Consider the following 15843-nt stretch of genomic DNA (forward strand, 5'->3'; position numbering starts at 1 on the left):
CAGTGAAATGAAGACATCAGTGAACAGGCTCTTTCCTCATTCTTTTTTTCTTTTTTCAACCGTTTATTTATTTATTTTAGAGAGAGAGACAGAGAGCCAGCAAGCATACAGGGTCGGTAGGAACAGAGGAAGAGAATCTAAAAGCAGACTCCCCTCTGAGTATAGAGCCCAACACAGGACTTGATCCCAGGCCCCTGAGATCACGACCTGAGCAGAAATTGGGAGCTGCGCACTTAGTGGACTGAGCACACGAGCATCCTTCTTTCCCTGTCGTCTTGGTTCCTCAGCACATTGCCCTTCATCGTCCTTAAGACTGTGTCCACTCTGGTTATGAAATGACTACCTTTCAGACATCACATCCTCACCAATGGCATGAAAGACAGGAAAAAGGGAGTTTTATCGTATGGAGAACTTACCCAGAACCCTTCCCTAGCACAGTTACTTATTTATCTCATTCACTAGCTGGGTCACAGGCCCACCCCTGAACCAGTGATTGGCAAAGAGATGTGAGTCTGCCATGATGGCTTTAGAAAAATGATGGTTAATCTGCTAGGGGACTAACCTGCCTTCCCTGACCACACTGCTTCTTTCATCTGAACACATGTAGAGTTCTTTGTGTAAGGAAGAATAGGGGTAGGCAGGCAACCAACTTTGCATTAGTTATAGAATTTTCCAGAACTTTCTCTCTCTCTTTCTCTCCCTGGAGTGGAACAGGAGAGGGAGGATTTTCTAATAACTCTGGCTTTTTTACATTCTAGGAAGTGGTGAAGAACCATATTAGAGAATGATTGTTTTTTAGTTTTAATTTTATAGAACAGTGTTATTGTCCTTCCTGATTCTTCTTGAGAAAAATATTGTGAAAACAAGGAACTGGGGGACTTCAGTCTTTTCCTTTGGGAAAAGGTACTGTTCTGAGAAGGAGGGCCCTACCACCTAGCAGGAGGGGGCAGGAGAGAGAGGGGCACTCAGAGATTCCAAGAGCAGGGACCTCTGACAGTGACCTTCAAATGTTCCTTTTTACACTGAAATGCCCCTTTGACTTCAAGCGTTCAGTAACTCTTGTCAACTGCATCTTTTTTTTTTTAATATTTTGCAATTTTATTTTTGTCGATTATACCTTAGTAAAGCTGGAAAAAAGAGTTTTCCTTTAAAGTATTTTATTTTTTTATTTTTTTCCTTTTTTCTAATTTTTTTAATTAATTTTTTTATTATTTTTATTTTTTTATAAACATGTATTTTTATCCCCAGGGGTACAGGTCTATGAATTGCCAGGTTTACACACTTCCCAGCACTCACCTCTTGTCAACTGCATCTTAATGTCAATTTCATATTAGCCATACCTTGTGTAAGGACAGGAGTGTGGGAGCTGGTAAGGAAAAGCCGTCTGAATAAACACTCTCAGGCTAGCACGAAACATCCGTCCAGAATAGACAAATTCACAGAAGCTATAAGTAGATTCATGATTGCGGGGGGCTGCGGGAACTGGGGAGGAATGGCTAGTGACTTCTAATGGGGACAGGATTTCTTTATGGAATGATGAAAATGTTCTAATGGTAATAGTTGTATGATTCTAGAAACATACTAAGGACTATTGTAAACATAAAATAAGCAAATTTTATGGTATATAAATTATATTTCAATAAAGTTATTTGATTTTTTTTGTTGTTGTTGTTGCTGTTGTTGTTTAGTTGTGTTTTTTTGTTTTGTTTTTTGTTTTGTTTTGGTTTGGTTTTTTGGTGATCCACACAGCAGCTGGGAGCAAGAAGTAATGAGCTCCCTGAGCATATTCAGTGAATCCTCAGAAACACAAGCGAAGGTCTAGACTTCCCACGGTTATATTCAAGGTGAAGAATAAGTGATTTTATTTGAATGTTATGAGAGAGATTGACCCAAAGGCTGGGTAGCCTGGGGATTCTTCATACTTTGCTTTTCAACAGCTCTGTGGGTTCCTTAGGGCTCACAAACAGAAAAGGATTTATACATACACATACATACAGGTTGTTCTAGAAATAAAGTTGTATCTTCTTCCTTTTGGAGGACAGCAGGAAAGAATTAGGGACAGAGTCAGGGTCCCCACTGAGTCGCAGGATCAATAGACACCATAGCTGCTCCCCACTACTCCCACTACCACCAGTCCAGCCCCATGATGTCAGACTTGACGCTCCTCACCAAGAAGAGCACAACAGGAAACTTAGTGGTCCCGAAGCCAACTACCTGGGTTCACATGTGAATCAAGATCTGTAGGTTACCAGCTCAGGGCAAGTTACTCAGTATCTCCCTGCCTCAGTTCACCCCTTTATATGATTGGGATAATATCAATGCCAACCTCTAGGGGTGATGTGCAAATGAAATGGGTTGGTACTCGTAAGACACTTAGAACCTCACCTAGCAAATAGGAAGCACTAAAATAAAGGCATCAGTAGTAGTATTGTAACAGTAGGCAGTACGTGAATGCTTCCAATATCTGGTGAATTTGTGAAGCATGAATATGGGAATCCACTGAATGGTAAACTGAAGAGAAAGACGGAGGCAGCATAGGTGGTTTGAGACAGTGGGGGAGACACACGTGTTAGAGCATCATTTGCAAGAGATCAGGGATCCAATCCAATCCAATCCAATTTGCAAGAGATCATATCCAATCCTTAATGGCGTCAAGGATTGTGTGGTGAAAATTCAAAAACAAAACCAAAACCAACAAATGAAAAACCTCTCTCTTGGTCCTTACTCTCCCTGTTGGCTGAGAATCGTTAATTTATGTTTGTGTCACTTGGGACTCTTTGGGTGGCAAGTGGCAAAAATCCCAGCTTGAAATGACATAAGCAAATAATGACAGCAACAAAAGGCTTTGTTGCATGGAACCGACAATCTGAGGGACAGTGCTAACCTCAGTGAAATCTTAACTTCAGGGCCACTTGGGGTCACCAAAACTGTTTCTCTATCTCCTCTACCTGTCTCGTCTACTTGGACTCTGTATTGTTTGTTTTCCATTATACCTTTTCCTTGTGGTGAGATGGTGACAGCAAATGTGCCCCCATTCCACTCCATACTCCTAGGTTCAAGTCCAGTAAGAAACAAATATAAGTAAGTCTTGCCAAAAGTATCCTTGCACTGCATCAGCTCTGACTGGTCCCATCACCATCCTGAACGAATTGTGCTTCCAAATGGAGAAAATGCTTTGATTGGATTGGCGGGAGTCACACACCAAGGGTAGAAGGATGAGGTCAACACTATCTGAATTCCATAAACCAGAATTGAGGAGGGGATGGTTCCCCATGGGAGATTTGGAGGTTCATTTTACCAGCTGTACTGCCAGCTATTCTATGTTCTACTCTGTTTTGCTCACCAGCTTTCTTCCAACCCTTGCTGTATTCTCTTGGGAACAGGACAGAACAGATTCGGAGAGGAATATACCCAGAATCAGAAGTACTTGTTATGAGTGTAAAGGGTGGTGAGGGTGTGGCCAGGGAAAACATACCAGATGGGATAATGAAGTCCAGCCTGGCAGACTGACTGTGGTCTCTAGAGACAGAGGCAACAGATGATGAGTCAGATCCACAACTATCCCTTAGAGGTTAACATGAAAGTTATGGGTTCCATAGCAGGTAGTTGGAACAGGGTAGAATAAAACCGAGAAGTGGAAGAAGTTTCTGTTATACAGAAGGGAAGCACCCCCAAGGTGTTGAAGGGGGGATTGATACTAAAGACGGCTGTCACGACATACCAGTCCGAATGCACAGTGACTCTTTGCTCTTGGATGTTTGCATTTTCTTTTGGAACCTTCCTCAGAATGTCTAACTTCCCTTCAAAACTTCTGTCTTTACAGAAATGGAGCAGGCTTTTCAAAAGTCTTTAGACAGGACTTCTGGTTTCAGCTCTAACATGTAAAGAGTTTGAAAGTTGTAACTCTCATTTCTACAACAAGGAAAAAAAGATCAATCAATGGAAAATAAATGATTTTCTAGGACCCATGGGAAAGCTGAGGTTGCAGGGTGAGCTGCCAGCCCCAAATCTGGAGAGACAGGTGAATCCAGGAGTTACAGCAGATTTTACCTGGAGCAGAAGCCACTGGAAATGTAAACTGATAAAGCCACTTAAATAGTAAATATTATGAATTCCTACAGACTGAATATGAACTATCATGATAGTGAGAAACACCTGAGGGTCCAGTTGGGGGGGGGCACCCATATTCCAAGGATTTGACTTCCAGGAATCCTTGGCACTCTGGCAGAGGGAGGAAAAGGGTAATTGCGAAATAGGCCAGAGTGTTCTCGGAGCAAAGGCCTACTCACCAGAGGCAAAGACTTACCAGAGCCTTATCCCATCCCAGGGGAAGTTTTTCTCCTTTGTCACTCTGTAGGCCCCTCTGGCCTTCCTGTCTCATGTAAGGGCAGAAAAAGGAAAAGACTAAGAAACACTCAGGAAGGTCACAACCCGGGACCTAAACTACTAAGAGTCCAAGATGTAATAATAAGATTGTAGAACACTTTTCCTCTCCTACCATTTACCAGCACAGCAACAAGACTCCTGTATAAAGAGTGGATGAGATTTGAAAGGTCTGAGGTGCATCAAACTGTAAGGAGGAAACCCCAAAACAACAAGGAGATAAAAGCAAGGACACCAGACGAATTTGGAGCCTCTGACACCCACGGTTTCAGCAAACATTAAACAGAGCACCTTGTAGCCATATTAACATGAAATCTCACACTAGAAGTTGATTTACTTCAGGTCCTGCTACCCCATACATCATCAGGCTTTCAAAAAAAAAAAATCATAAGGCATATTAAACAGCCAGGACAAAAATGGGTCTCAACAGACAATGCAAGCATCAGAACCAGACTCAGATACCACACAGGCTTTGGAATGATTCAACAGGGAATGTAAAATAACTATGACTAATGTGCTAATGGAGCTAATAGTAAAAGTGGACAATATATGAGAGCACATGGGTAGGTTAAGCAGGGAGATGGAAACTCTTAGAGCCAAAAGGAAATTCTAGAAGTTTCTAAAAGCCAAACATTGTGACAGAAGTGAAGAATGAAGGGTGCCTAGGTGGCTCAGTCAATTGTGTCTGCCCTAGGTTCAGGTCATGATCCCAGGGTCCTGGGATCGAGACCCACATTGGGCTCCTTGCTCAGTGGAGAGCCTGCTTCTCTTTCTGTCTGCAGCTCCCCCTGTTTGTGCTAGTTCTCCCCCCACCCCCCGACCCGACAAGTATATAAACAAAATCTTAAAAAAAAAAGAAAGAAAGAAAGAAAGAAATGAAGAGTGCCTTTGATGGAAAAAAAAAAAAAAAAAAAAAGAATGCCTTTGATGGGCTCATCAGCAGTCTGGACACATCCCAAAAAAGAACCAGTGAGCTTGAAGATAGGTCAATAGAAACTTCCCAAACTAAACTGTCAGTTAGTCGAGGCCTTCTTAGTCTTACCCAGCTTTGTCTGCATGAAGTATTGCTGTTAATCACAGAGATGACAAGGCCCTCTGACAACACGGGACCACCTTTGTAGGATGGGTAATCTTGCAGAAGTTTAGGACCCTCATTGAGCAGCTCAGCCACTCACGGTAGTGTATACACACACACACACACACACACACTGGCACATTCTGGGCAATGACTCCCCCCAGTGTTTCCATCTATGACTCAATTAAGAATAGAGGGCTAGACAGCATTTAGAGTTGGCCAGCAAGGAAGGGAGCATTGAGGTCTGTGTGACATCATGCTGTGTTGCACAGGCAGGTTCCAGTCAATAACTGGCAAGTGAGTGTGTGAGGAGTTGATAGAGGAACAGATTGTCCAGGCAGGGATCAAACACCCAATTACATGCAGGGTGAGGGCATAAGCTCAGAGAAAAGGAGACTCCACCTCATCCAAAATGGGGCAAAATTCCAGGTCAGTCAAGCAACAGTGGTGACTTCTAGTTGAGTTCCTCCCACTGTAATATCTTGGAGTGCCTCAGAAATTCCCTTCCTGACTCAAGACCTTGGCAGAGCCCAAAAGTCAGAGTGGACCTGCATCTGTTAGGTGGACGTAAGTGCTACTGCCAATAGAAGAAGGATTTAGAAGCCAGGCAAGGCCTGCCTCTGCTCATGTCCTCCTGTGCCTGAGCTCCCTGCACTGACTCGCTTTCTGACCTGCCTTTGGACTTATTTTCTTTAACCATCAAGAGACTCCCAAGCTTGGCCCAAACCAATGGATGTGACAGAACTTCCACTTTTGATCTTCCTTGGCTTTTTCCATCCTTGCACACTCCCCACTGTCCCCTCACACTGTAAGTGTCTGTGATGGTTACTTTGATGTGAGAACCTGGCCAGGCTGTGGTGCCCAGGTATTTGCTCAGAGAGTAGTTTAGTTGTTACTATGAAGACATATTTTAGATGTGATTAACATTTACAAGGTGTAGATTTTGAATAAAGGAGAAAGTCCTCCAGGAAGTGAATGAGCCTTGTCTAATCAGTGGAAGGCCTTCAGCTCAAAGACTGGGGTTTGCAGAAGCAGCAATTCTGCCTCAAGACTGTGACATAAAAACCCAGAGTTTCCCACCTGCCAACCTGCCCTACAGATTTTAGACTTTCCAACCCCCACAGTTGCCAACTCCCTAATCTCCTTTTCTCTGAGATGATGATAGATAGATAGATAGATAGATAGATAATCTCTTTGGTTCTACTTATCTATCTATACACACACATCTTCTTGGTTCTGTTTCTCTGGAGAACTCTGATACAATGTCTCTACAGAGACAGGAAAGAGTTCACCTATTTTCAATAAATGCAAACCCACATTTTTGGCCTAAAAGGAATTTTTTTTTCCATGAAAAACAACCATGCTCTCCATTTCTCTGACGATGGTATTAACAAAAATATATATCCTTTATTTAACTTTGCTGCTTTTCATTCTCTGCTTCACAGAGGTGCAACAGGTTGTGGTTTCCTGGCATGTGGGTGTCAACATTAATTCTTATTTTTAAGGAAGACATTTTTAACTGCAGACACATGAGGGCTCCTACATCTCCAATGGCTTGGAGAGGTACCTGTGGAAATGAGAAACTGCCTGGACCACCCGTAACCCAGCACCAATCACGTTGCCACATCACACTTACTCACAGGCTTGTGGAGTCAAACTGATGAAGCTGAAACTTCCATTTTTGAAGCTGCCTTTTGTTTCATTTTTTGAAAAATGAAGAAAAATATAGGATACTACCATCTGAGCATCTCAGGAACATGCTGTCAAATAATAAAAGTGCCTTGTCTCAAGTTACCTCTCTGGAGGATTCCCTCTGGGTGCACTCTCCTATTACATCTCAGGCACCATGTTCACTGACGTCAGCAGTGGGAGGCTCTCATTGTGCCACCTGAGACAGTATTTTGTTTTACTATATAATGGTTTTCTTGACTGGAAAATGAGACTGTCCTTGTGGTGGTTGGTGTGGTTTTAAAGTAAACTGCCCTGTTAATTGAAGAACTTCTCCATGGGGTGGCCCCCTACATAGCAACAGTAGAACATAAATGTGCCTGAAACAAATTTATAACACTTTGTCTTTTAGCAGAGAGGCTCATACTTTATTTTGACAAATGTAAGATAGAAAAATATCATAAAGTGAATATAGCAGTTGCTGTTTTTGTAACAGGTTTGGGATGGGCAGTGTGACTCGAAAGAGCTAGTTTAACGGGACGGATTCACTTCTGTTTGGGCTTCAGTTAATACCGAATTATTGTTCAGCCTTTGCATTTGCTTGAAAGAATATTGGACACAGTAAAACTGGCTTTTCAAAAGGTTACGGCATTCAATAATAAATATTATAAAGCAATGAACCCAAACAACCTTTAAAATAATTTTATAATTACTAAAAACCAGCTTTAAACTTCGGGTTTAAAGCTAAGAACTCATATATTCAAAATACCTTTAACGTTTTCTACCAATATACAATAGAATAATAGAATACTTTTTTAAGTGAAGAAAAATCAGAGCAAACATATTTCAGATGACTACAAACAGTAAACATCAATCCAGTGTATATATATGTCTATATACAGATGTATATAGATGTCTACATGTATACAGATGTATATAGACATATATATGTATATATATATTATTTCAATAATATACTCTTGCCAGCTGGCTATAAAAACTGTAGCTCTACTATCACTGAAGATGTACCTGGGTCCTCTTTGAGCTTTTTAAATGTGGGCATCCTGTCTATGCTCCAACTTTGGAAGGGGTGGACTGAGGAATTCTAAGTACATGCAGATATTTGGTTACGGTTCTAAAGACATACAATTTGTGTGCCAGGAGTCTTCAGCCAGAACCGCTGCTTTCCCTCATTAAGCACCTTCACATGCTTTTGTCTCTGTGATGCCTCAGGTAAGCTCACGCTAAATAATTCACACGGTGCTTATGCTGTTACTGTCAGTCTGTTACAGCTTCCTTCTTTGCTTCCCTTCCCCACTCCTCAAAGAATAAAATCAGGCAGCCCCTCATTAAAATACAGTATCTCTAACATACAAAATAAGTGTATGTACATATATACATACATGCATTTCCTTTTCAAGGACTGGGTAACTCCTCATTTTCTATCAAATAATCCTTCTTCATGTACTTGGTTCCCCTAACTAACCTCCACACTTGGAGGTAAGCATCCTTCAGTGACCTCTTGCTCACTTCCTCTGGGCCGGCGGCTGTGTTGTGTGAGCTCCTAGCCACCAGCGGGCCTCCTCTGGGGCTGCCCCTTGCCTCTTGCCCACTCTTCTGAGTGGAGCCACCTGCTGCCTTGCCACCTTCTGACCCGCCATTTCCATCCTCCGCGGGCAGCTCCTCCATGACGAATGGCAGCTGATCTCCACTTGGCTGTGCCTCCTCTCCCGCCCGCTGCGTCTCTAGGTCCTCGTAGTTGCTTTGCTTTCTGGTCTCCAAGAATTTGGCCACGCAGTAAATGATGGAACCCAGGGTGTTCACCACCACCCCGGCAATGAACAGAGAGGTGGGCTCCACATCGCTGAAGGCCACCATGCCCACTGTGATGGTGGCGATGCTCTTCACCACACCCACGAAGCTGGTGGTCACCGCCGAGTTGATGTAGGTGCAGTGCAGCGTGGTGAAGTTCATGGCGCAGCCGATCAAGATGCAGGCCACGAAGATGCAGACCATGGCAGGGTCCTTCCAGCCAGGGAAGGTCCAGGCGTGGATAGAGTCGGTGCTGGCGAAGGAGCAGACGATCAGCAGTGGGGTGGCGGACACGGCGATGACGTACTGAGCGGTCAGCGGCCCGTGCTCTGTGTCGGCGCTGGCCTTCTGGATGAGCACCAGGTAGGCGGCATGCACCAGGACTGCCAGCACGCCCGTGACGTACCCGATGGGATCGCCGGTCAGATCGCCAGCTCCTGGAGCGCCCCAGGAGAACCGCGGAGCCAGGGCAGGAAGGAAAAAGAGAAGACAGCGGGTTGGCGAGGGTGGGTATTACTGGGACAACGCGTAGGGTTGGGGAGTAGACAGGGTTCGCGTCCCAGCTCTGCCCACGGGTATAAAAAGAGCCAAGTTCAGCCAATGCCCAGTTCCAGGTATAATCGGTGGCGCCTTCCGGGCCATATCCTGGGGCACCCTGTCTAGTTCTGTCCAAGAGAAAGGCCCAGGAGGGCACAAGTGCCCCCGGGGTAGGCATGGAGGTCACCCAGGCTCGTGGTACCCTGGCCTTCTCCGTGGTGTTCCGGAAGAAGAGGGAACGCCAGCTAGTCTCTTCTAACCCCGGGGCGGGCTGGGCGCCGAGCGAAAGTCTCTCTCTCTTTCTCTCTCTCTCTCTCTCTCTCTCGACCCTTCTCCCATTCCCGCTGGCTCCCTTTGGGTTCAGTCCTGCAAGCTCAGCTCTCAAGTGGGGCTCAATCCGCCTTCTCAGCACCTCACGCGGCGCCAGAGACCCCCAAATTAGCCTCCGCGGCTCAGGCTTGGTTTCCATTGTCCCTCGTCCCCCATCACTCCAGCACCGCGTGACCCAGGGAAGTTCACGGCCCCCCTTCTTCCGACTCAGCCTGGGGGCTCCAGTTCCCAGGCTCTGGAGGCTCCCCCACCCCTCCTGGAGGGAGCAAGGGAGATAGGGTGGAGGAGAGGGGAGATTGGGGGAGGGAGGGAAGGGAAGGCGGAGAGGGAGATACCGGTTTAGGCAGGGGCGGGGGTCGGAAGCCTGGACTGGGGGGAGGGGTGCGCTCTGAAGGAGGAGGTCGGAGTGCTGGGGAAGGCTCGGCTTGGTCTCAGAAGTCCCGTTAGCGAGCCGAGCACTCTCATTCAAGCCTTTCTCTGCCTTCCATCTGGAAGTGAGGGCCTTGCACTAAGTGATCCCCGCCATCTCTGTCGGGTGGGGTAGGTTGGGTCGGGGGTGGGCGCGGGTCCCGCTCACCTGCCAGGGCGGCGCCGCAGGTGGTGATGAGCACGGCCGCGAGCACCCCGGGCGAGGGCGCGCCGTTCTTGAGCACCAGAACGCCGATGAGCATGGTGACCAGGGGCAGGCAGCGCTTGAAGACCACGTACATGGGCAGGCTGAGGCCGCGTAGAGACCAGAGCGTGAGGCTGGACTGCAGCGTGGAGAGCACTGCGACCCCCGCGAAGGAGCGCGCCAGGCTCAGGCCGAAGGGGGGCACGGCGATGAGCCCCAGGCGCCGCAGCAGCTCCAGGCTCAGCGCCGCCGTGGAGCTGGTCAGGCACTGCACCAGGGTCAGGAAGGAGAACTGGTAGCGGCTGATGAGGAACTTGAGCAAGATGTTGAGGGAGCCCGAGAAGACCCCATGCGCGATAGCCACGGAGATGCCCAGCACGCGGCCCCGGCACAGATGCCGCATCGCGCCTGCCGCGCCGCACCCGGTGGTGGCGGAGCTCCGGGACCTGCGGGAGGAGAGCGGGGAAGAGAGCCGCGAGCGGCAGAGCGAGGGCGGCGGGGGTGACCGCCCAACCCCGCGGCGAAGGGCAAGGGGCGCCGGCTCGCTGCAGAGGGCACCTCCAGCCAGGCGTCCTCGCGGCTCCGCGGCTCCGCGTCCGAATGCCCCGCAGCTCCCGGGAGGCAGTGATGAGGGCGGGGGACTCCGAAAAGTGGCGGGGCGGGGGGGGCTGGTCTGAGAGGAGTGGCGGGAAACCTAGCGACAGCGATTTGTAAGTATGTGACGAGCTGCGATGGGTTGCGTCCCGCGCGGTTTCCCAGTCAGGGCGGACGCTGTGCACCTGGAAGCCCGGGCAGCTGCAGCTAGCGGGACCCCACTCGCACCTCTCCCGCACCCCAGCGCCCATCCAGGCGGGCTCTCCGGGCGCCCTCCCCTCTCCTACCGCAATGTCAGCCGCTCGCGCTGGCCTCTTCCTTCCAGCTCCGAGCCCAGGAGAGCGGGGTGGGGGATCCCGGGCACAGCTAAAGATTGTGGAAACAGCAGCGCTCCAGGGTCGAGCTTATTAGCGGCAACAAGTGACAGCACCCTCCGCCCCAACCTTGCCCCTCCCTTCTGGAGCTTCAGAGGCTTTTCTGTCCGCCGCCCCTACTGGCACAGCCGCAGGACCTTGTCCAGCTGCCCGATCGGAGAGGGGGAAAAGTCGGTGCCAGAGGGCTGCGGGGCTTCCTGATGCTTGGGCGCCCGTGCCCTCATATTGGAGAAACCAACAGCCCCAGGACGCCTCCCCGGCGTGCTTTAGGACGCCAAGGCTGGCCTCTTCCCTGACGCGGGCAACACGCTCCCCAGTCCGTGCGCTTTTCAGGGAGGCAACTGGGATGACTGGCGTGGCTCTGGGGGAGTTTCGGGGGTGGGGGCTCTGTGGCCCTGCCGGACTGCGGAGCCTGGGACACACGTTCCAAGTGGGGTAAGGATGTGAAATAAGCATAAAAGCAAAAGCTAAAGTCTCTGGAGGGAGAACCTTTCACTGATCTGGTGGATCGCGGGGGCGACAGTGCCCCAGAGGTGGGCGGGAGCGACTGGCCACGCTAAGACTTGCAGGGGGGTGCGTTGCCGGGAGGGGTGGGGGAGGGCGTAGCGTGGGCAGGAACTCCCGGGCAAGACCGCGCCGAGACTAGATGTAGCTTTCTCTGGAACCTCTGGAACCGACCGCAGCCTGCCGGGCTGTCGTTGGCGGCTTTGGGGAGCAAAGCCTAACTCTTACCCCCCGGAGCCCCTGCAGGACTTGAGAGCTGTTCACCTGCATCTGGCTAAAAGAAAAAGGAAATTCTTATTTTCTGCGTGCACAAAGCTTCTGTGACCCTTCGGTCTGAATTTCGTTCCCTGGAAAGTAAAGCCCGGACGCGGCAACTCAGCAAAGGGGTTCGCTCAGCCGAAGACGCAGCTAAAAGCCAGACACGTTCAGTTTTCGCGTTGCTTTAAAATTATGGACTTGGCCAGGGTTTGGGAGCGAGGAAGAGAGCTTGAAATTGCTGCGCACCACCGCTCCCTTCCGTTCACTTTTCCTAGCCACCCACTCCCAGGGGGATCCCAACCTCCTAACCCTTATCTGCTGCACGAACTAATATACACGAACAGTTTCTTTAGTGATTGTTTTGTTTTCTCTGCGACACTTCCAGCCTGGATACTGAAGCAGCGATTATTTTTACCAGAGCAGAAAAATAATTTCCATCAGGGACTAGCAGCATCACTGCAGTCCTTATTCAGGGCCAGCTTTGCATGTGCTGGGAGATCATGTTGGTGGGAGAGATCTAGGTTTCAACCAGTCTGGCCCATGGCCTAGTAGGGCCACCTCCCTGCCCCCCTCAGGTGGACACTCAAGAAAATGTTTGCAAATGGCTCAGTGTGTCAGCTTTCCAGGAATAACACTGGAAAGCAATCTACCAAAGCCCGGGCTTCTAGTTCCCTGGGAAATTCTTTGTTTTTGTTGCTAACAGCTATGGTTACACACTGTTGGCTGGTTCATGGACTCTGTTTTTCAAGTGATGTTCTCTCTTTAGGAAATGGGGTCTTAAGTAACGTTACATGTATGTGTGTAGTATAAGCATATAAACAAAGTATAATCAGATTATTAAGAAACTTGAAGATGAACTTTTCAAAGAAATCAGCAAATAACAGATCTCTGCTTCTGGGGACCATTCCAATAAAAGCCACCTTAAATGAACACAATAAAGAACTGTCTGCACAGACCTAGTTTTGGAATGATTCATTTCTGCCAGCAATATAATTGCTTCCATTTGTGATCCTAACATTAGGTAAAAGATTTGGGGCTGATTCAGCTATCTTACCCTTCTCATTTAGGCAAGAAAATTTAGCTTAATACTGGAAACCTACATTGGCATGAAACAATTAATTTTCTCCACTTTATTGCATATAATTCTTTTCCATTAGGGCTTTCATTTAAAAAAATTAGTACCATCTCCCACACCAATTACTAGATAAGCCCTTAAAGAAAAATGGGAAAAACAAGAATACTATGTTTAGCAAGGTTAATTGAACAAGAATGTAGATCTGAAGGTCAAAAAGCTATTTGACCTACTGGTATCAAGCTCCATTATCTTTGGAGCTACTTAATACATATTGATGGCATTAAGTAAATCCTTTAGTTCGTTCATTTGGCAAACATACAGTGAGTATTTGGGGCCAGGCTGGTGGTTAGCCATGGAGAATTCAAAGATGAGCACTCATCTCAGTTCTTAGGGGTTCACAGGTGGAGGTGAGGCAACACAATGATCCTTATGCTACAGTGGGGCCTCCTGTCAGAAACAGGGGAGCAACAAAGAGGACAATAAAATCAGCTTTCTCAAGACATCCTGGAGAAGGAAATATGGTCTTCTTTCATTATTTTTAATTGCAAACATAACCCATTCTTATTACAGTATGTAAAAAGAAACAAACTTTAGAACAGTAACTGAACATGCTAACTTCAAGATCCCTCACCCCCAACCCCACACCAACATTACTACACAGAGCTGGCTCCTGGTGCAAACCTTTAAGTTCTTCTTACATATCTATGTATACATAATAATCCCCCTTTTAGGAGCCCTCCTACACTGTTGGTGGGAATGCAAGCTGGTGCAGCCACTCTGGAAAACAGCATGGAGGTTCCTCAAAATGTTGAAAATAGAACTGCCCTATGACCAGCGATTGCACTACTGGGTATTTACCCTAAAGATACAAACATAGTGATCCAAAGGGGCACGTGCACCTGAATATTTATAGCAGCAATGACCACAATAGCCAAACTATGGAAAGAACCTAGATGTCCATCAACAGATGAATGGATCAAGAAGATGTGGTATATATACACAATGGAATACTATGCAGCCATCAAAAGAAATGAAATCTTGCCATTTGCGACAACATGGATGGAACTAGAGCGTATCATGCTTAGCGAAATAAGTCAAGCGGAGAAAGACAACTATCATATGATCTCCCTGATATGAGGAAGTGGTGATGCAACATGGGGGCTTAAGTGGGTAGGAGAAGAATAAATGAAACAAGATGGGATTGGGAGGGAGACAAACCATAAGTGACTCTTAATCTCACAAAACAAACTGAGGGTTGCTGGGGGGAGGGGGTTTGGGAGAAGGGGGTGGGATTATGGACATTGGGGAGGGTATGTGCTTTGGTGAGTGCTGTGAAGTGTGTAAACCTGGCAATTCACAGACCTGTACCCCTGGGGATAAAAATATATGTTTATAAAAAAATAAAAAATTTTTAAAAATCCCCCTTTTAAAAAATGATAAAATTAGGATATCTACCTAATTGTGTATAATTTACTATTTTAAAAAGCATATTGTGGTGGGTTAGCCTCCAAGATCCCTGCTTCCTCGTAGTCACACCTTTGGTCAATCCCTCCTACGTTGCACCAGGGCTGGTCTGTGTGACCAATAAGACAGCAGAAGTGATGGCGTCACTTGCTAACATTAGTTTATAAAAGACTGAAGCTTCCATCTTGAACTTTCTGTCAGCTCAGCCTGGAGGAAGCCAGATGCCATATTATAGAGACACTCACGCAACCTGTGTAGGGTCCCACATGGTGGACGCCTGCTAACAACCATGTGAATGACTTTGGAAGCTGATCCTTTAGCCCCAGTGGAGCTTCGGATACCTCCAGCCTCAGATGACAGCTTCCCTGTCCTGTTCATGAAAAAAGTGGAGTCAGAACCACTCAGCTAAGTCATCTTTGGGTTCCTGACCTATGGAAACTCTAAAGTAAATGTATGTTATTTTAAGCTGCTATGTTTTGGGGTGCTTGTTGTATAGAAATAGGTAAATCATACACCTATTGATAACAATGTATTTATTTTCATGTCAGGACACATAGTTCTCCCTTATTCTTTTTGATGATTATTCTATAGTATAACCTTTCTTCTGTAGACAGGCATCTGGATGTCACCAAACAATGATGTAATGAATACCCTTGGGCATTTGTTCTTACATTCTCTGTACCTATTTGGAGTGGGAGCATACAGACAGAGAATTCTAGAACTGGAACTGCTGAGTCATTTAAATCTTCACTGCCAAACTGCCTTCCAAACAGGTGTATAACAGTGCTCTCCCCGTGCTTTTTTAAAGATTTATTTATTCATTTTAGAGCAAAAGAGAGCATGAACATGGAGGGGGTGCTTTAGCAGGGTTGGGGGGGCACAAGGAGAGGGAGAGAGAAACTCAGGCAGGCTCCCCTCAAATGCAGAGCCTGCCCAGGGGATTCATCCTACCACCCTGAGATCATGACCTGAGCTGAAATCAAGAGTTGGACACTCAACCAACTGAGCCAGCCTGGCGCCCCAACAGTGCTCATGTTAACTTAATATTATCAGTATTTTAGTGTTTGCCAAACTGATAAGCAAAAGAACAAAAAACAAACAACCCCCCCTCAAAATGCCAAACCAAACAACAACAAAAACAATGGACTCTCATTTT

General features: G+C 47.0%; 1 protein-coding gene across 1 annotated transcript; it reads right to left on the minus strand.

The window, feature by feature from the left end:
- Nucleotides 1-7763: 7763 nt before the first annotated feature.
- On the minus strand, nucleotides 7764-10921 carry SLC35D3 (solute carrier family 35 member D3). The gene is made up of 2 exons (XM_004740286.3): nucleotides 10383-10921; nucleotides 7764-9375 (listed from the first exon to the last, which is right to left on the minus strand). The coding sequence occupies exons 1-2, from the start codon at nucleotides 10819-10821 to the stop codon at nucleotides 8543-8545; spliced, it is 1272 nt and encodes a 423-aa protein (XP_004740343.1). The 5' UTR covers nucleotides 10822-10921; the 3' UTR covers nucleotides 7764-8542.
- Nucleotides 10922-15843: the final 4922 nt, after the last annotated feature.

This window comes from Mustela putorius, unplaced genomic scaffold, assembly GCF_011764305.1.
Source record: "Mustela putorius furo isolate JIRA1106 unplaced genomic scaffold, ASM1176430v1.1 tig00003863_pilon_pilon_pilon, whole genome shotgun sequence".
Lineage (NCBI taxonomy): Eukaryota > Metazoa > Chordata > Mammalia > Carnivora > Mustelidae > Mustela > Mustela putorius.

Excerpts from the sequence above, each read along its gene's own strand:
- SLC35D3 (XM_004740286.3), bottom strand. The coding sequence starts at position 10,821 with ATGCGGCATCTGTGCCGGGGCCGCGTGCTGGGCATCTCCGTGGCTATC. Across the intron at positions 9,376-10,382 it reads CTGCGGCGCCGCCCTGGCAG|GAGCTGGCGATCTGACCGGC; the intron begins GTGAGCGGGACC and ends GGGGCGCTCCAG.